At 36.5% G+C, this 21132-nt stretch overlaps 1 protein-coding gene across 1 annotated transcript in view; it reads right to left on the bottom strand.

The window, feature by feature from the left end:
- ADAMTS19 (ADAM metallopeptidase with thrombospondin type 1 motif 19) overlaps window positions 1–21132 on the bottom strand; it is a 245515-nt gene that overhangs the window by 139573 nt on the left and 84810 nt on the right. The window contains exon 8 of the mRNA XM_077768867.1: window positions 19981–20024. Within this exon, the coding sequence (XP_077624993.1) occupies window positions 19981–20024 (44 nt within the window). The remainder of the gene's footprint in view (window positions 1–19980; window positions 20025–21132) is intronic.

Genomic DNA, 21132 nt, shown 5'->3' with positions numbered 1-21132 from the left:
CAGCTTTTTTTTTTTATTTAAATTTTTTTAATTTTTTATTTATTTCTAGGAGAGAGAGAGACAGCATGAGCAGGGGAGGGTCAAAGAGAGAGGGAGTCACAGACTCTGAAACAGGCTCCAGGCTCTGAGCTGGCAGTCAGCACAGAGCCCGACGCGGGGCTCGAACCCACGAACCGCGAGATCATGACCTAAGCAAAAGTCGGACGCTTAACCGACTAAGCCACCCAGGCACCCCACTTCTCTGTCTTTTCACTCTAGATCATTCCTTCCTTAGATAACTCTCTCCAGATCTTGATCACCAAATTTAAGTTACAAATACCCTTCCCACCCTGGAACTCCCAGATTATCTCTTATTCAGATGGACTACTTATTTCTATGCCAGTTTACCTTTTAATTTACCAATTAATTTAAGTATTCGTTATGGATAGTGGCCATGTCTCTGTTAGAATGTTAAGCACCACAAAGGCAGGAAAGTACTGAGAAGTCAATTTGTTCATTCCTAACGGGGAGAACTGTATAGTTCAGTATATACTATACATTGTATAGTACCATGAAAATACATTTTGAGGTGTATTAATGTGCATTTCTCTTTTGTATTTCCACACAGGTCATGTCTTCTTAGTCGTCTGCAGCCTCTCTCTAAGGGGACAAGGAGAGGATAAAAATTAGGGGTCGGTAGCTTGTGGAACTCTGGAGGATACTGTATTGGGAAAACCCAGGCAGATACAGGATGATTCAAACATGGAATTAATGAAAACTCTGGGTCAGTAGGTGGAAAGAAGGGCTGTGCTGTCATTTCTGAGCGTACTTTGACTCTTGCTACCAAGGAGGCCAAAGCGGTGGGTAGTCTAACGCAGGGGACCCATGGGAGACACGACTGAGATCTGGCAGTGTCTCAACAGCATTACGAGCTGGAAGGGTAAGGCCTGGAGAGGGTGGGAAGATAAAGAATGTGTTAGAAAGAGTTGAATCGGAGTTACAGGGCCGTGACCAAACCAACATTCTTGAATTGAACGACCAAATGCATTTGGAAGCCAAATCCAGCCTATAGACAAAGGAATTCACGGCAAAGACGCTGAGAGCAAAGGTCTCAGAGGAAGTGAAGGCCCTGTGATTTCTGATCTATAGCCCATCAATCACCCCAGCTATGGAAAGGATCAAAGGAAAGGTTAAGGGCACTGTTTGGAAGAACTGAATATAAGCTTAATGCAAACCAAAACCAGTTAATGAATAAAGTCATTTAACATGGAAAAAAAAATAACATCAACTGCCATGTTTCAGTTCTCATTGCCCTGAAATCTAGGGAGGTAAGGGCTTGTGAGGAAAAGATTTAGTACACTCTAGGAAGCTAGATGCAACATTTTCTTTTCCTAATTTAGTATCATCTTTGACCTTGTAATGTGTATTGTGACAAAATTAACTACAGATGGGAATGCACATGTTTAAAAAAAGGGTGTGTGTGTGTGTGTGTGTGTGTTTCCAATTCATTGCTAAAGGAAAATTAACAGTGAATTTTATTTTTTATCATTTTATTTTATTATCCTAAGGTGTGATGGAGGTTTCTAAAGTCAGTGAAGCTGTGGACTAGACAGCATATGGATACCATGTCTAAGTGTTTGGCAAGTTTTTCATGAAATCTGAATATGATACAGGAAAAAGACAGTAAAACATAGTTTAAGAAAATGTTCAGGAAACATAGTGAAAGAAAGTGAGTTCAGAGGCTTAGTCAGTTAAAGCATGCAACTCTTGATCTTAGGACTGTGAGTTCAAGCCCCATGTTGGGTGTAGAGATTACTTAAAAATAAAATCTTGAAGGAAGGAAGGAAGGAAGGAAGGAAGGAAGGAAGGAAGGAGGGAGGGAGAGAGGGAAGAAGGAAGGAAGGAAAGAAGGAAGGAAGGAAGGAAGGAAGGAAGGAAGGAAGGAAGGAAGGAAGGAAGGAAGGAAGGGAGTGAGTTCATAGGGATGTGGCATGCAGGACAGGCAGAGATGGCCAATTCCTAAAATCTGCTCTTTTAGAGATGGAGAGGACACCATGGTAAAGGACAAATTCCAAAAGAGATTTACTTGTTGCTTTCATTGTTTTCACAAGTCCTTAATCTTTACAATAAACCAAACCACTAAGCAGACCTCCCTCCTTCTCACATTAAGATAATGAAACAGAAGGTTTTTGTTTGAAAGAACAATTAGGAAAATTTATGTCTGCAGGCTAGTTTCATGCTCCCGCTATTGTATTCAAATACAGGATGACTATATTAGAATAATCCAGAAAATGAGATTTACTCTACTTCACATTCATTTCCCTTCTCTCCTGCAGAAAAGCTAAGGGCAAGCTATGGGATGATTTCAGAAGTTAAATTCTCAAATCTTTAGAGTTTAAATTAAGCCAGACTCCAATGTACACTACTGTGGTTTTGATATATCCTTAATACATCATTAATAATATACACCATCTGAAATTATTAATGTAGGTTTCAGTGCAAATCTGAAAATATACTGTTGGTGGCACACTGAAAAAGCCATATGTGGTAGGTCACGGATTTAATGCTTACAAATCAGAAATGGGGAATTTATCTGCAGTCTACCACGAACACAGATGAAAGGTGGTATTCCCATTGCTAAGTGAATTTTGAAACAAGATAAATCAGAGCTTTCTGTATGACTTTGCTCACAAAAACAAAACAAAAACAAAGACAAATTAGGTTTAATGATTTCATCTGCCTTGGAGACTAAAAATCTGTCAGGACTTTAAAAAATAGGTAAGATGAATCACAGTTAAAGATTTTTGTGAAGTAAGTTTAAGGATACAGCTGGAAAAATTTTAAAGTGTTCTGATTGCATATAAATCAGGAATTTTGGCGAACGCATTTTTATAATGTTATAATGTAATCATATCCTGAAGGCATTAAACAGGGGCAATTAAAACTAAAAATATCGTGCTACTAAAAAACTGTATAAATTGCTTTTTTAGAATACTAGTAAAAACACTGACAGCATGCATTTATAACTATAAACCCACTCAAACTTCAGAACAGTTTGACGCGACATTCTTTTTTCATTGTGCCAATTTTTAATCATATTGTTACTTTTCTTAACTTGCTCTCTACCCAGTGATCAGTGCTTTTTATTCAAATAAAGAAAAAGAATAATTCTATAAGCTAGACAAATCTAAAGAATATAATTATAATCACATTACTATTACAAATATCTGATATTCTTAAATCTTAAGGACTAAAATTTCAAATATTAGGTTTAATATAGCGATGTGACATGATTTGTGAAATGAAACACATTTACGTAAGGACAAGTATTCCAACTTTAGATGCATTTTTAAGATCTCAGTTTTTTAGGTGTATACACTGAGGTAGTTAATGGTAAACTGGGTAAAATCCTTCTCAAAGATGATTTGATTTTTCTAAAATCCTGACTGGAATTCAACAACAGATTTTTCATGACCTGTTTTCTGCATTAAGTAAAGACAAAATGCAAAGAATAAAGTTTTAAGGATGGATGCCGTCCTGTCAAATATTCTAGGGTTTGAGTCCCAGCCTTGAGTTTTAGCTTTGTGACCATAGGAAAGTTAGTTCTTTTTTCTGAGCCTCAGTTTTCTCAATAGTAAAATTGAGACATTAGCCGTTTGGCTTAGGAATGCTAATTAATTTAGATGAAATATTTGAAGCCTATGTTGGCTTATGTGAAAGATGGTAACCCTTAAACCATTTTCTTGACTGTAAAAGGGAGTTACCAACCCCTTATGACACAGAACTTTTGAAGGGTTAAGGCAGGTGATGTATTTAAAAACCTATGGCACATGACAGATCCTTAAGAAGTATTCCTGTATACAGGTAACACTGTGTGGTGAAGTTGCACTTCTAGATCTTATAATAGAACTAATTCTTAAAAGCTACAAGGAGGACATAGAGAGTCTTCTAAATTAAGATGTTGTTTGTTTCTTAAGGATATATTTGGCATATTTTAATATTCATGTAGTATTTGACAGTATCATTAAAGTATTTTCTAATACAAACAAAATTCTCTAACTAAATGAAGCTTTAACAGTAAAGGATCTTGAGAGAAACAGCTTAAGACCAATCACTTTTCATAATAATTCCTTAAGAATTATGTATCCAAGTCTTATCCCTACAACATGCCCTGCCAAAATAGAAATATAATGTCTGATTTATGTTCTGGCCAGAGCCTAATAAGAAATACACTAGCAGCCAAGAATTAAACAAGATAAGTTCAGGTTTGCTTTTATTATAAACCACAGGAAAGATGTCATTTTCCTCTCAGGAACTCATTTCTATTCAGAAATACACAGATGGAGCACCGGGGATGCTCATTACTGTGGTATGTGCTTAGGACACAGACGAATACTGAGCAAGGTCCTTGATCCCAAAAAGATTAGGAGAGGAAATGAACGGAATGCAGTTATAAGAAAGGTACTGAATTCCTCCAAAAGCCGCATGGTAGAAGGGAGACAATCTAACACGTCCAAAATGGAAATTAATCAGGGTCTGGAAAATGGGGAGAACATGAACACAGATAAAGGAAAGAAAGGAAAACAAAGAAATACTCTTCCATTTAGAAATTCGAAAACAATAGAACACACTAACTGAAGTCTGCAAAAATAATCAATTCTTTAGCAAGGCCTCAAAAGAGAGTGTTAGTATGAATCTAAAAGTGGCACAATAATGGGTAGATGACGTTTTAAAAAGGTGTCCCTGGGGTCCGTGGGTAGCTTAGTCAGTTAAGGTCATGATCTCATGGCTTGTAGGATTGAGCTCCACGCTGGGCTCCTCGCTGGACATGGAGCCTCCTTGGGATTCTTTCTCTCTCTCTCTCTCTCTCTCTCCCTGACTCTCCCCTATTCATGACCTCTTTCTCAAAATAAATAAAAGTCTTCAGTCATATTTTTTTCTCTTTGTGTCCTTCTGAGACCCATGATGACTACTTGTAATACTTCTCACAGATGCCTAAGACTTTTCATATTTCTTCCCAATCTTCTTTTCTCGCTGGTGCTCAAATTGGAAAATTTCTTCTGATCTATCATTAAGCTCTTGGGCTCTTTTCTCTGTCATCTTGATTCTGCAACTCTCTACATGCAGAGAAATTCTTCTTTTGGTTAATCTTTCTAAATTCTAAGATTTCCATCTGGTTTTTCATTATATATTCCACTTATTTCCTAAGACTTTCTATCTTTTCATTCATTTTAAAAATGTGCACCATTACTTTCTGGAATATCTTTATAATAGATATTTTAGTCTTTGTCATAGAAATCTAAACTCTGTACCACCTCAGAATAAGTATGTGATGAGTGCCTTTTCCCAGGCAAATTGAGATTTTCCTATTTTTTTTTTTTTTACAGACGGTGTAATTTTGGGTTGTATCCTGGACATTTTAATACTATACTGTGAGACTCTCAGTCTTATTTAAATCCTATGAAGAATGCTGATATTCATCATAAAAGTCCCCAAATTTCAAGGCTCTATAAGTTTTTGTTTCATTGTCAAATTTCCATTGTCGATTTTCAAAGCCTTTTACACTCCTATGTGTTTGTCATCTAGTGACCAGGTTGAGAATTAGGTGGCTCAGGGGCTCAGGGGCTCAGTTCTCAAAGAAATTTTATGATCCTATTCACACATGCAAAGCTGATGTAGGCAGAGGAGCTAATAAACAGCTGTATGGGGAACTTTCCCTAGCTCTTCCCTCTCCAGCATCACTTCTGTACCTTCCACATGTTCCTCATTCAGTACTGCTTCCAGAAACTCTGGGCTTCATTTTCCCCACCCTGTAGTACTGCACTTTTCAGGACTATGTCTGTGTCTAGGTTTGAGCAATAAAAGAGGTGCAGAAAATGCAATGAGGTTCACCCTTCCTTCTTAAAATAAAAGCTCTGGAGACCAGAGAGTAAGGTTCATCTCGGATTTTTATGACTCCTGTTACTGCCACTGTTTGTCTCCCCACTGCCACTGCTGTAGGATTGCTCGATAGATAAGTCAGGAAGAAACAGATAATTATTTAAAAGAGGGATTTCCCCCACTTTCTCTGAGCATTAGAGAGACCTCATCCTTGACCCAAACCAAAGGGATTTCCTAGCTCTCTCTATATATACGTTCTAATGACTTCTTCCAGGTTTGGGCTGTTTTGAGTCTAGGAGAGGGACAGAGAAAAATAATAAACTTGGTGAAGCTGAGTTTATGAAATTCTTGCCTACTTCTCAATGTGCATACTACTATTTACTTTACTTTTTAAAATAATTTTTTAATGTTTCTTTATTTTTGAGAGGGAGAGAAGGGGTGGGGTAGGGCAGAGAGAGAGACACACAGACTCTGAAGCAGGCTCCAGGCTCTGAGCTGTGAGCACAGAGCCTGACACAGGGCTCAACCCCATGAACTGCAAGATCATGACCTGAGCTGAAGTCAGATTCTCAACTGACTTGAGTCACCCAGGTGCTCTGCTACAATTTACTTTTTAAAATCCTCAAATAGTTGTTTCGTTCTCACATGTTTTATAGCTACATTCAATGAAAGAGAAAGGTGAACTGTAGTCATTCAAGCTTATCTTAAACTAGACACAGAAGTTTCTTCTCTGCAAAAACAAAACAAAACCACACACACACACACACACACACACACACACACACACACACACACACACACTAACCCAGTAGGAACTACTGTCTTGTAATTTATAGAAAATCACCTATGGGATTGTATTATTTCCAGAGTGCACATGAAGCATCTCAATAATCTCCATATTCTCTGGAGTCACTACCATTTCCAATCACTTAAGAACCAGAAATGGAAAGGCTATGGCACACGCAAAGCTACTGATGTGCTGCATCATCAGATTATTTAGGTATTAAAGACATAAATCACCATACTACCTAGGAAAGTATTTTCTTCCATATGGGCTTATAACATTTCTGCATTTTTTGCCATCTAACAATTGATAATATTTTCTGTATCATAATAGAACTGACTTACTAAAATTTTTCATTAAAAGAATATAGATTACATTGATATTACCATTTACTAATTATTAAACAAAAAGAAAAAATCATTAATAAACTCAATTGCAAAAATAATTAACATAGCTTCATATTTCTGACATAAGTACTTTTAATGTAGCATGTACAATTCTGATCAATATGTAAAAGTATATCTCAAATATGTTCGGTAATAACAGAGTGACCATACAGTTAGTTTGCCTGGGGCATCACCCCATTTTATGCTTGTGTCCAAGCATAATGATTAGTTATGCCTCCTTTACCTTTTCAAAAAGTCTTAGCATAAATTATACTTTATACACTGTATCAGTATATGAATGTCACAGGCCTTTTTGTTGCAAAGTTATACTTGGCCCAATCTGAGTGCTGTGGTTTCTTTTTTTTCCCCCTCTGCTGGTGCATTTTCCTATATTCTGGTCTGGTTCCACCCAATTTACCTCTTTTGATACTCAGTTTTCCACTCCCCTTTCCTTTCCTCTCTATAGATCAAGTATTCAGACACTTTCCAATTTAGTGTGCAATTTGTTCATCACTGGTATGACAAGAAAAAAGAAATATAAATGGGGAAAAATTGGAAAGATTGTAGGTTGTGATAAATTCTTGCAAAATCCTCTTAAAATCCTTTCTTTTTTGCTTAAGTTTATTTTGAGAGAGACAGAGACAGCGCAAGTGGGGGTGGGGAGGCAGAAAGGGAAGGAGAAACAAAGAATCCCAATGGGGCTCTGCGCTGCCCAGTACAGGGCTGGAACTCACAAATTGTGAGATTATGACCTGAGCCAAAACCAAGAGTCAGATGCTTACCGACAAAGACACCCAGGCATTCTACTCTTAAAATCCTTTCACTGTTCTACTTTCTCACCCGGTGTGGTAAGTGAAAATCTCTTTGACTATCTCCCTTCACTTTTATTTCTTAACACCCATTTTCTTTTTTCTTACTCTGCTTTCAGAAGGTCGTGAGCTATTCTTTTATCTAAGAGGGCTTCATTCTCTTCCAGTCTATAAATACCCAATCAATGTATAATCATATTCATCCTTTATTCTGACAGTGTTAGTTTTCTACTACTACATTACAAATTATTATAAATTTTGTGGCTTCAAATGACACCCATTTATTATTGCACAGTTTATAGGTTAGAAGTCTTGAATGGCTTAACTGGGTTCTCTGCTTATGGTCTCACAGGCCAAAATCAAGGTGTCATCCAGGCTGTACTCATTTCTAACGTCTGGGAGAAATACTGGCTCCCATGTTCTTTAGATTATTGATACAATTTGGTTTCCTGTCTATGCTTTATTTTTTTTTAATTTTTTTTTTTAAAACTTCTTTTTTTTTTTTTTAATGTTTTATTTATTTCTAAGAGAGAGAGAGAGAGACAGCGTGAGCAGGGGAGGGTCAGAGAGAGAGGGAGTCACAGACTGAAACAGGCTCCAGGCTCCAAGCTGGCTGTCAGCACAGAGCCCGATGCGGGGCTCGAACCCACGAACCGTGAGATCATGACCCAAGCGAAAGTCGGACGCTTAACCGACTAAGCCACCCAGGCGCCCCTCCTGTCTATGCTTTAAAGAGTGAATAGGGACACCTGGGTGGCTCAGTTCACTGACTATCAGACTCTTGGTTTCAACTCAGGTCATGATCTCACAGTTGGTGGGTTCAAGCCCTGCACTGGGCTGATGGCATAAAACATGCTTGGGATTCTCCCTCTCTCCCTCTCTCTGCACCTGCCATGCTTACTCACTCTCTGTCAAAATAAATGAATAAACATTTTTTTTTTTAAAAAGGTGAATGGAGTTAGATCTCCAAGTCTTAAGGTAAACTGAAGGACTGTACTTACATCTGCGAAATGCCTTCACAGCAGTACCTAGATTAGTGTTCAATTAACCAGGGGACCAGAAGCTTAGGAGTGTCTCCTTTAGCATATTGTCTACCATATAGAACCATATTTCACTTGCATTTCTAAGAACATGCCCATTAAATGCTAAGCAGCAATTTATAACAACATAACTCAAATCATGAACCTAGTTTATATACAATTATACACTTTTAAGGCAATGCATGTATCTAATATATTTGACAATTTCTTTTGCTTAAGAAGCAAAAGACTCTAGAAGTCCCACTAGATTGGGCAAGGGTACCCACTATCATCCTTGAATCTTTCAAGAGCTTGGAAAGGGACTTTGAATATGATGAATACCCAAACAGTGTATTCGAATTCCCTTGAAGACTTACATTATTAATTCACTTAGAAAGTTCAGATTTAAGGGACACCTGGGTGGCACAGGCGGTTAAGTGCCCAACTTCTGCTCAAGTCATGATCTTGCAGTCTGGTCTGTGAGTTCAAGCCCCGCATCAGGCTCTGTGCTGACAGCTCAGAGCCTGGAGCCTGCTTCAGATTTTGTATCTCCCTCTTTCTCTGCCTCTCCCCTGCTCATGCTCTGTCTCTCTGTCTCTCAAAAATAAACATTTAAAAAATAATTTAAAAATAAAGATTTAAATAGGAAAAAAAGGTAACTTCATTCTTTGCCTAGTCCAAAGGAATGCACATTTCAAAATCCTGAATATGAAACTAGCAGGATTTTTTGGTAGAAGAAATATAGTTGTAATCAAAAGGGTATTAAACTAGAGAGGCCAATCTTAGTAATTTTTAGCATTTCCAGTCTCTAAAATTCTCTGGGCTTTAGGTGCCATAATGCAAGAGAAAATGTACAACAGCTATTTAATGAAAATTAAACTACCTAAAAGAAACTGGCTTGACCTCTTCTTCTCGCCCAATAAAAACGATTACTTCTGTTGAAATGTGGTTTGGAGAATGAACTGGTGTTTGGAAAGGGAAGTGTCTGGAGATTCTCACATGTACAGTGTCAACACAAACGGGTTATTTAAGTATGTTTTAGTCTCTGAATATGTTTCTTCTTGGCAGTTGCTTTCTAGGTGGTCTGTATGCCTGTGTGACAATTTGCAAGCACATAAAATCAAAATTATTCAGACTGTACAGAAGAATAAACCATCATTTCAACCTGCTAAAAGATAGGACAAGAAAGTTTATTAACAATACAGAAGCATCTAAGCCTTAGCCATGGAATGCAGGGAGGGTCAAAGCACCCAGAATTGACAATCTGATGGTCAAGGATGCATAGTTCCTCTTCTGAACAAGTGTTAGAAAAAGATTCGTAGCTAAAAACTCACACCGACCAACATGTACCTTTGCCAGCTCTACGTATTTACCGTTTTTTTTAATACTTTAGAGTTCTTAGGAGGTTTCAGAAATGCAAACACATACACACACTCACACACACTAGCAATGACTGACTTCTCACCACCGATTATCAATCATTCCCATGTTACGGCAGGATTTCTCCAAGAGTGCTCTGTGAAATCTTGGGTTTCTATAGTATCTTTTCTAAGACCTTTTCAAGAGGTGAACGCAGTCAAAAGTGTCAATATTTGCACTGATGATGCAAAAGCAATGGTAGGTGAAATTTATAAACGTTACTGTCAGCCATTTTATTTTTCATTGACACTCACTCCCAATGGGAAAAATGACAATTTCACTTTAAAATGGCCTAGACAAAGCAGTAAAATGTATTAATTTTATTAAATCTGAACCTCTGAGTATACACATCTTTGACTATTTCTTAAGAAAAAGGAAGTATGGAGAAAACATTCCTACTGCTGACTAAAATATGATGTTCCCTCTAGGAACAGGGCTGTGAGACGGCTTGAGTTATGAGCTGAACTAACTGTTTTTGATTGAACACCATTTTTACTTGAAAGAATGTCAGATAAATATTGGTTATTCAGACTTGGGAATTTGGCTGACATTTACCCAAAAATGAACAGAATGAAACTGTCACTCTAAGGAAACGGAGAGTGTCTCTCTCTCTCTCTCTCTCTCTCTCACACACACACACACACACTGAATATGTAACCTATTATTATGTTTTTAATAAGTAATATATATAATTGATGGGGTCTATATGTGTATTTATCTATTTACATATAGGGCGATGACAAAAATGCAAGTTTTTTAGTCAATTAGAATATAGGACAACTTTTTTTTTAAAGTAATCTTTTATGCCCAGGGTAGGGCTTGAACTCATGACCTCCATGATCAAGAGTCACATTCTCTCCTGACTGAGCTAGCCGGATGCCCCCGATTAGCGGGAAACTTTAATCTGCCATTGTGAGCTTGGAAGCTTCCCAACACTTGAATGTTTTTCTGATGAGACTGATGGGAATATTGACAAATATGATTTTTTCATATATATTGCATGGTAAAATGTGCTAACATTCAGAAGATCTGCCTGACTCTATGAACTACTATTTTCCAATTGACCAATGAATGATGCTAGAAAGTCTAGTACCCATCCATTTTCCAAGTACTTATCTTTGTGAGGGGAGATTTTCCTGAACATCTGGAGTTCTGGGCTGGTACTACCGTGCTAGCTGCTCCTGGGCATTTGCCAAACTCACATCCGAAGGTGTTCAGCTTAGGTCACAAATCTGAGACACAGTGGGACTACTAAAGGTGAGACCTTGGAACTGGGGCACCTGGGTGGCTCAGTCGGTTGAGCATCTGACTTCGGCTCAGGTCATGATCTCACAGTTGGTGGGTTCGAGCCATGCATCAGGCTCTGTGCTGACAGCTAGCTCAGAGCCTGGAGCCTGCTTCAGATACTGTGTCTCCCTCTCTCTCTGAGCCTCCCCTGCTCACGCTATCTCCCTCTCTCTCAGAAATAAATAAAAACATTAAAAAATTGTTAAAAAAAGACCTTGGAACTGAAACTTGTACATAAAGCTATCTCTATATAAAGTGAGAAGGAGGTGATACCACCTTCATTTCCATCAACACAATGAAAAAGTAGGTTAGGAAAACAAGTGTCCCCTGGCAAAAGGCAATGGCATAAAAACTTGTCTACTTTGACTCAGGGTGTTTCTAAAAAAGGCCTCCCCTGAGAGTATTCATAGTTGGCATATCTAATTTACATTACCTGCATGGTCTAAGGAATTGGAAATTAACTTAAATAAGCCCAAGAAATTAACTTAAATACTTCAAAGGTATATGCGAATAAAAATAATATCCTGAGAAGGGTTCCTCTTCTGCAGGCCATACAGGATTCCCACAGATGAAAAAAGAAAAACAAGAAATAAGAACGCAAATACAAAATTATATAGCCTATGAATGACAAGGCATCAGGAACACGATTCAACAAAATTAGCAAATAGGCCTAGAACCAGAAGAATTTCAATAACAGAATTATTAGTTTAAGTCAAAATTCAAAAGTACACTTTTAGTGATTTAGACCTAAAAGAAGAGAATAAAACATAAGGAAGGTTCAATATATTATCAAAATACCATAGCAGGTAGAGAAAAAAAATCAAAATTGAAGGCTCAATATATTATCAAAATACCATAGCAGGTAGAGAAAAAAAATAAAAAAAATCAAATGTTTAGAAATATAAAGTTACTGAAATTTTAAAAATCCTTGATAGTTTAACATATGAAATTATTAACAAATACATGAAGAGAATAGAAAATGAGTATAAACTGAGAAACACAAAAGAAAAAGTTACCTAGAACACAGCACAGAAAGACAAAGATGGATATAAAGACAGAAGAGAGGTAGGGAAATCGGAACCAGAAGCTGCAACATTATTTTATTAGGATTTCCAGAAAGAATGGTAGGTTTTTGTTTTGATTTTTAAAAGTACACTTGGCAACATGACTTTTTAAAATCACTCTCATTGGCAGAAATCTCCTTGTAATCGGAATGTACATCTCTCTTACTACTACTGAGGTTGACCTCCCCTCCCCTCCTCTCCCTTCCCCTTCCTTCCTTTTGTTCCTTCTTTCCTTTCCTCCTTCCTCCCTCCCTCTCTACCTCCCCTTCAATTCACCCTTGATGTATTCTGTTCTAAAAATGTCTGTTAGAGTCTTTGGCCCTATCTGGCACATCCACAGCTTGTTTATTTCTTACTCACTGATTTAAAGATGTTGTTTTTACATTCTGGGTCCTAATACTTTATTGATTATGTATGTTGCAAATACTATACATCACTAAATCCAAGATTCACATTATTTCACACTGTGATTTGCCTTACAATGAATAATGTCTTACAATTAAGAATTTATCATGTAGGGTTTTTTTCTTTCCCTCTTTCAGTAGTATACTATATAATGGTATGTCTTAAAGTCAATGACAATAAAGGCACCCTAAAATGAAATATGGTTATCTTCTACCTCAAAGAAGCCTGTTTTTTCTCTTCCATTGTCATTATGATATCTTTTGATACAGAATTTTCAAATTTAAACTTAGTTGTAATTATCAAGCCATTTCCTTTATAATTAGCATTTTTCTGTCCTTTAAAAATATCTGTGTCTAACTCAAAATATGAACTGCATTTTCTTTATTTTCTCTTCTAATTTTTTATAAATTTATACCATGTGATTCATTTCAACTATTCTCCATGCGAATAAATGTCTTAACATCATGTGTCTCCTCTCCTGATATTCTGCTTTATTGATCAATTTCACAAACATGTTCAATGGCCTGGCCCTATTTATTATATTCTATACTTAGTATGTGATAGAGCAGATTCCTCTTCCCTATTCTTCTTCACCACAGTGTTGGCAGTTCTCAGGCCTATGCGTCTCCCTAACATTTAGAATCAGCCTGTCAATTTTCCTCCAAAACTCCTTTTAGAATTTTTATGGAAATACATTCTATCAAGAAGTCAATTTGAGGGAAGTGGCTTTTGTACCGTCTTTAGTCTTTCTGACCGTGAGTATAGTTCATTTCTTCATTGAGTTGTGCCTTCTTGATTGAATTACAAAACAGCTCAATAATTTTCTCCATATGTCCTATGTATTTTGTTATTAGACACATTCCAAATAATTTTATTTTTTCCATATATTTAATAGAATTTTTGAATCAAATGTCTCACTGCCAATTGCTGCCTTATAAAATGTAATTGGTTACTGAATATGCCTTTGATATCTAACCACCTTACTCTCCTCTTAATTTTAATAATCTAATTTCATATTCCTTTTTTTTTAATGTAGACAATCATAACATTCACTCCATTTTAAGCCTAACATTTCCAATGCATTGTTGAACAGAAATAGTGATAACAAAATCCTCTCCTTGTTTCTGATTTTAAAAGGAATGCTTTTAATGCTTCACTATTTTTGAAAAGATGCTTATTATTTTGTATAAATATCTTTAACTGAGTTAATAAAGTTTCTACTTTGTTCTATTTTGCCAAGGGTTTTTATCATGAATTATGTTTTGAGTTGTATGAAAGACATTTTCTTTATCCTTTGTGATGATCATATGGTTTTTATCTTTAATTGTATTACATAGTTACATTTTCAGATTTTTCTAATGTTAAACTACTGCTGCATTTCTGGAATAAAATAACCCTACTCGGTTATTTAAAAATACGTTGTGAGATAATATCTGCTAATATTTGGTTTAGAATTCATTTCTTTCCCGAGTGCAAAAAGCTTATTATTTTTCCTTCTTACTCTGTCTTCTTTAGGATTTGGTAGGAAACTTACATGGTTTTAATTCACTTGTTTCTATCCTGTAAAATATTTTGTAAAATATTGGAATGGTCTGTTCTTTGTAATGTAGTAGAAATCATCTATAAAATCCTCAAGGCTCAGTATTATCCTGGAAAGATTTTCAAGAATTGATTAGATTTCTTTCACTGTTCATAGATGATAGACTATTTTTCGTCTAGCCTCACAGCTAGGGGTGGTCTACTATTCATGTTTCTTAGCATAACCCTAGTTCTCTGCTCTTTATATATATTTACATATTCTGATGCAAATTTCTATTTTTATCTAATCCTAAAATCATTACCAGTTAAGAGTCTATAAAGATTTGAGAGCACCATATTTTTAGATTCCTTCTCTATCAGTCACAGGAAGAGGTAATTAGTTATTGGAAACTGTATTGTTTTTCTAAGGCTTCTGTCATAAATTACCAGACATTTGGTGTCTTAAAACACCCACATTTGTTATCCTACAATTCTCTACATTAGAAGTTTGGCCCAGAATTCACTGGCTAACATCAAGGTATCACAAGGCTGTCTGTACACCTTCCTGGAAGATTCTGGGGGAGGATCCATTTCTGTGCTTTTTCCAGATACCAGAAGCTGCTGATGTTTCATTGGGGGGCCCATTCTTCTATCTTCAAAAGCAGTAATATTAGGTTAAACCTTCACATTACATCTCTCTGATCCTGTCTTCAGTAATCACATCTCCCTCTGACTCAGCTCTGCCGCTTCCCTCTTCAGTCTTTAAGGATCCTTGTGATTACATTGGGCATACCAAGATAGCCCAGGATAATTTCCCTTCTATTTTAAGGTCAGTTGAGGGGCAGCCTTAATTCCATCCGTAACCGTCATTTCCCTGTGTGATGTACCATAACATATTCCCAGGTTCCAGGGACTAAGACATGTACATCTTCGAGGGCCATTATCCTGCCTGCCACAGAAAGTAACAACCTCACTAGCAACACCAGTGGATAGAGAATTGCATCCATGATTGTAAGTTATGTCTCCTGACATTTAAGGATACCACAGACTTCACCCAACCTCAGATTTAAAAATTTCTAAATTATACTGATATGCTTTGAATAGATCTCTGGTTACAAACTGAATCTCAGTTTCAGGAAGGCTATAAGGTGACACACATATGTTTTAGAATTGATATTTTGTTGACAAAAACTTCTAACAGAATTTTTTTCTTCTAGTATCTGTACACCTACCTACCAATCTACCACCATCTATGTGACAAAATCAACAGGAAAAAGTTATTGACGGAATGGTAAAGCAACTTCTACTTTTTACCTGTAGCTTTTCAAATATAAGTTTAATAAACAGGTACAACTTATCATAAATAAATGAAGCATTTATTTATAATATCCCACAACACTGATACAGCCCAACACATTTAAGATGTACACACCTTTTGCATCAGCAAATGTGCAAAACCTCCTACTGTTTCAAAGTTAAAATGCTGGTAAATAAGTTATTTCCAAGTTTATCTTTTTAATATATTTTAATGTATACACTTTTGTTCTATGACTTCATACAAAATTACTTTTCTCACCTTCAGTCTCCTAGCTGTACTGTCCTCTGTTATACAAATACGTTACATCACAGAAGAAAGCTGACTCTTCATTTTAAGATCTGAGTCAGAGCCTAGTAGCACTACTTACTAACAGTGATGCTGGGCAAATTTGCAACCTCTCGGCAAGGGAATAAAAGGGTGTGATAGAAACTAGCACAGACTGAATGCCAATTAAAAACTAGCTGCCTGTGGGATGCATGGGTGGCCCAGTTAGTTGAGTGTCTGACCCTTGATTTCAGCTTAGATCATGGGATCACACGGTCCTGGGATTGAGCCCCCTGTCAGGCTCTACAATGAGTGTGGAGCCTGCTTAAGCTATCTCCGTCTCTCTCATTCCCTCCCTCCCTCCGCCCCTTTCCTTCACTCGCATTCTCTCTCAAAAACAAACAAGCAAAAAAACAAACAAACAAACAAACAAAAAAACTAGCTGTCTTTGCAAATGTGACAGTTTCACAACATTCTGTGAGGTCAACAATATAGTTTCTATTACAAAGTTGAGGAATCTAAACTTTCAATGTATTAAATAATGTGCCCCCATCCCTGTAAGTAATAAACAGCAGAGGTCTAATTTAAACCTAGATGTCTGTGGGGCATCTGGGTGGATCAGTCGGTTAAGCATCCAACTTTGGCTCAGGTCATGATCTTGTGGTTCATAAGTTTGAGCCCTGTGTTGAGCTCTGTGCTGACAGCTCAGAGCTTGGAGCCTCCTTTGGATTCTGTGTCTCCCCCACTCTCTGCCTGCCCCTGCTTGTACTCTGTGTCTCTCTCTCTCTCAAATAAATAAACATTAAAAAAATTTAAATCTAGATGTGTGATTTCAAAATCCATACTCTGTTCTATTTCAGTGTTTTCTTCACCTGTGAAGTAATAATGATAATAAAACTAGAGAGTTCAGATTTTGAAGAAATTAAATGAAATAATGTCACTGAAGTGTTGCTCAAATTACAATGCATAGTGTAAGGCCAACCACTGTTTTTAAAATACAGGTGTTCCTCTTCATTTATAATTCAAGTTAATTCTATAAATTCAAAGCTTTTAACTGCTATCTCTTACTACACTTTTGGGAGACTGGGTGAAATTGTCACCTTCAAGTCCTATAGTTGGATACTATACTATGCAGACTAATATAATTATTATTATCCAAAGGAATAAATACAAATCCATTTTCCTTTCTCCTTCCTCTCTTCCAATAGTTTCATTACACAGTGCCTGAAGTGAAATGGGCTGCCTTCACAGCACTAACAATTGGGAGAAGCCAGAAGGTATAAAACACTGACATAGGAAAAGCACCTGACAAAAATATAGCCCATAATATTACACAAGGAGATTTTTCAATGTGTATCAGTAAACATTTTATAGATAAGCTCTAATCCAGAGATTGAGAGCTGTTTAGAGGACCTGCAAACCACAGATGCTTCTTTAACTTTGGGAACAATTCATAGAGGAGTTACCTGCACCTTCTTAATAATAGCGGAAATAACTAATATTGCCCCATATTTTTCTGTCCTCATAAATAGTATATGAGTATCAGGGAAAATGTCTTGCACTGTAAGTTACAGAATAAAAACCTTAAATTGGCTTTAAAAATAAAGAAATTTATTGGCTCACACATGTGGAAGCCCAGAGCTTAGACCGAGCTCTAGGTTGAACGACTGAGGGATTCAGCAACGTCACCAAGGAGGCCCCAAGAATCTAAGGACTCAGATATACAGAGAAATCTCAGCAAGAGCATTGGATCTTCCACATCCTGTAGTATAGTTATAGTATTTAAAACCAGTTTCTATCAAACTCTTAATGGGCAGGATGAATACCCAGGGGGACTGAATGCATCTCTTTCCTGATGAATCGTACATACTCATCAAGGTACTTCATTATGAAAATATGCTTTAAACCAGAAAATAAGTTTCAGAGATAATATATATCATGAATATGCATGCAATTTTCAACCAGCAGATTTACCAAGATGTGAAACACAGTCATAATCAAAAAGAAATTGCTGGGGCGCCTGGGTGGCTCAGTCGGTTAAGCGTCTGACTTCGGCTCAGGTCATGATCTCATGGTTTGTGGGTTCGAGCCCCACATCGGGCTCTGTGCTGACAGCCAGCTCAGAGCCTGGAGCCTGTTTCAGATTCTGTATCTCTCTCTCTCTCTGACCTTCCCCTGCTCACAGTCTCTCTCTCTCTCTCTCTCTCAGAAATAAATTAAAAAACATTAAAAAAATTAAAAAGAAAAAAAGAAATTGCTTTGGGGCACCTGGGTGGTCAGTTGACTAAGCACTGGACTCTTGATTTTGGCACATGTCATGATCTCATGGTTCATGAAACTGAGTCCTGTGTTGGGCTCTGCGCTGACAGTGCAGAGCCTACTTGGGATTCTCTGTTCCCTCTCTCTGTGTCTCCCTCCTCTCCTTCTCAAAATAAATAAGCATTAAAAAAAAAAAAAAAGAATTGCTTTGCCTCATGTTAGCATTGCTTCCTTAGGCTGTGCGTCCAAGCTACAAAGAGGCGGATAAGCTAATAAAATTATGGGAAATACTTTCCCAGCTGCTGATTTCTCTCAGGTGCTTAAATGAGGCCACAAGTTGCTCTGCTACAGTAGAGATGGCTCAGGGGCACTAGAGTTGTGTAAGTGGAGGTACAGGTCATTATCTTGATACAGGCTTCATTGGTAATCAAAAGCTTCTGTGGTTAGGATGATTAAAACTATAGATCAAGGTGTAGTTTCTGGAGATTCAGACAGAAAGAGGAGAAAACTGCAGGAAGCAGGAAAATCATCTCTAAATCAATTCAGGTTTTCTTCAGGTGTCTAGATCTTTTTAGGCTATGGCCCCTTTTATACTAAACAATCCTTTGATTCCATCATTATCTATCTGCCTAACACTATTATGACTACTTTCTCCTTTACTATCTCAGATTTTAATCAGCCACAGTTGATGAGAACTTAAATGATGGAACTACTTTGAAATTATTTTTTAAAATACATGTACCCCTTTATTCTTTTTACTTTTTTCAAATTGTTCTTCTTACAAAGAACATGAGATGTCAAAGATGGTTAAGTTAAAGTATCTCCTCCTCTACAGAAATAAATCACATGATATGTCAAAGCCAAAGTGGACTCTTAACTATACCTTACCAATAATGCCTTATTATATACAGCTACATGACCTAAAACTAATATATATATACCTATATAATTTATATATAGTTATACATATGGATAAGTAAATTATGTAGCTGCATTTATATTAGCATATACATAGCCATTCTCTCAAAATTAAGAACTGTGGTTTCATGGGTTCTATTGGCTGTGTAGTTATGTTTTAGGAATTTTAGATATCCAGGACAAAATATAAAAAATTTACTACTCTTGGTATAGAAAATCTTCATTAGTTGGGCAAATGAGATGAAGTTTCCCTGACATAGTCTGCAAAGTACTTCAGGCATTTACAACTCAGGAAAGATATATTAGCCTGAAAAAAGTCAATCATATTGACATTAATATATTTTGCCTTGATTTAGCAATACTAATAGAATTTCACTGAATCCATGTACACATCTTTGTGAAAATAAGAAGAAAGAACTCATGCTATTCTTAAAGCATTGTTTAAAATGTTTCTCCAGTATATGGTGTATATATGTCTTTAAGCTGTTTCGTTAATAACTTAAGTGTTGACAAATGATCAAACACATAGGCTGGAAATACATACCTGTGACATTATCTAAAAACATTCCATTAAAACCAGGACTCTCAAATAATTTCCTATACTACAATAAATGATGTGTTAAAGGTCCCCATAATGCCTCAAAAGTGTAAAAATTTTTACATACACTTACCAACAGTATCACATGGTTCATCTTTATGAACACAAAAATCTTTCCTAGAGAGGAAACAGAAAATGGAAGTAAATATAAACTTTTCCACAATCGATTATGTGACTCACTTTTAATAATTACATGAACAAATAAACCACATACTTTATCTCCAAGAATTTACTAATTTTAATTCTAAGAACGTATGAGAATTATTAAAATTTTAATGATACATTTTTACCTTATATAAATCCTGAAACATGATGTTCTATTTCATAAAAAAATTCAAAAATAAAATTCTATCTTGTTTTGAATTTTACAGGATTTCACTTTTTTATTATAAAAACTATGTCTGATATTGGACCATGGCTTTCAGCCAAATATTATAAGATCTCTATTTCACAGACACAAAAATAATTTCCAGATAGAAGATTCAAATGTAAAAAATACAAGTTAAAAAAACAAAATATTTTATATCATAAGACTGGCAAATTTTTTAAAAGACTGGTAGTAATCATTTTCAAAAGGGCATGAGAAAATTAATATTTTATACAGGTAGGATTTAACCATGAATAATATTCTATAATTTGCTATTTGACTACTATATCTCAAAGAACATTTCATAACAAGTTATGAGCTTTAGAGGCAAACTGTATGAAAGCACAATTTTATTTACCTTTTTTTCTTACTAGCTATGTGACCTGAGACAATTTACTTAACCTTCTTGTACCTTTGTCCTCTCATCTAAAAAAGGGGGATCTTTTTTCTTTTTTTTTTAAATTTTTAATGTTTTATTTACTTTTGAGAGAGAGAGATAGAGACAGCGTGAGCAGGGGAGGGTCAGAGAGGGAGACACAGAATCTGAAGCAGGCTCCAGGCTCTGAGCTGTCAGCACAGAGCCCGATTGTGGGGTTCGAACCCACGAACCGTGAGATCATGACCTGAGCCGAAGTCAGACGCCCAACCGACTGAGCTACCCAGGTGCCCCAAAAAGGGGGATCTTTTTAAAAAACATGTAGGTTTGTAGTACGGGTTAGATGATTTAACACATATAAAACATTTTTTTTTAATGTTTGAGAGAGAGAGAGAGAGAAAGAGAGAGAGAGAGAGGACACAAGCATGGAAGGGGCAGAGAGAGAGGGAGACAAAAAATCTGAAGCAGACTCCAGGCTCTGA

The sequence above is a fragment of the Crocuta crocuta genome, unplaced genomic scaffold (genome assembly GCF_008692635.1).
Source record: "Crocuta crocuta isolate KB4526 unplaced genomic scaffold, BGI_CrCroc_1.0 scaffold64, whole genome shotgun sequence".
NCBI classification, from domain to species: domain Eukaryota; kingdom Metazoa; phylum Chordata; class Mammalia; order Carnivora; family Hyaenidae; genus Crocuta; species Crocuta crocuta.
The sequence above is the reverse complement of the archived record's forward strand: the minus strand, read 5'-3'. Positions and strand labels throughout refer to the sequence as shown.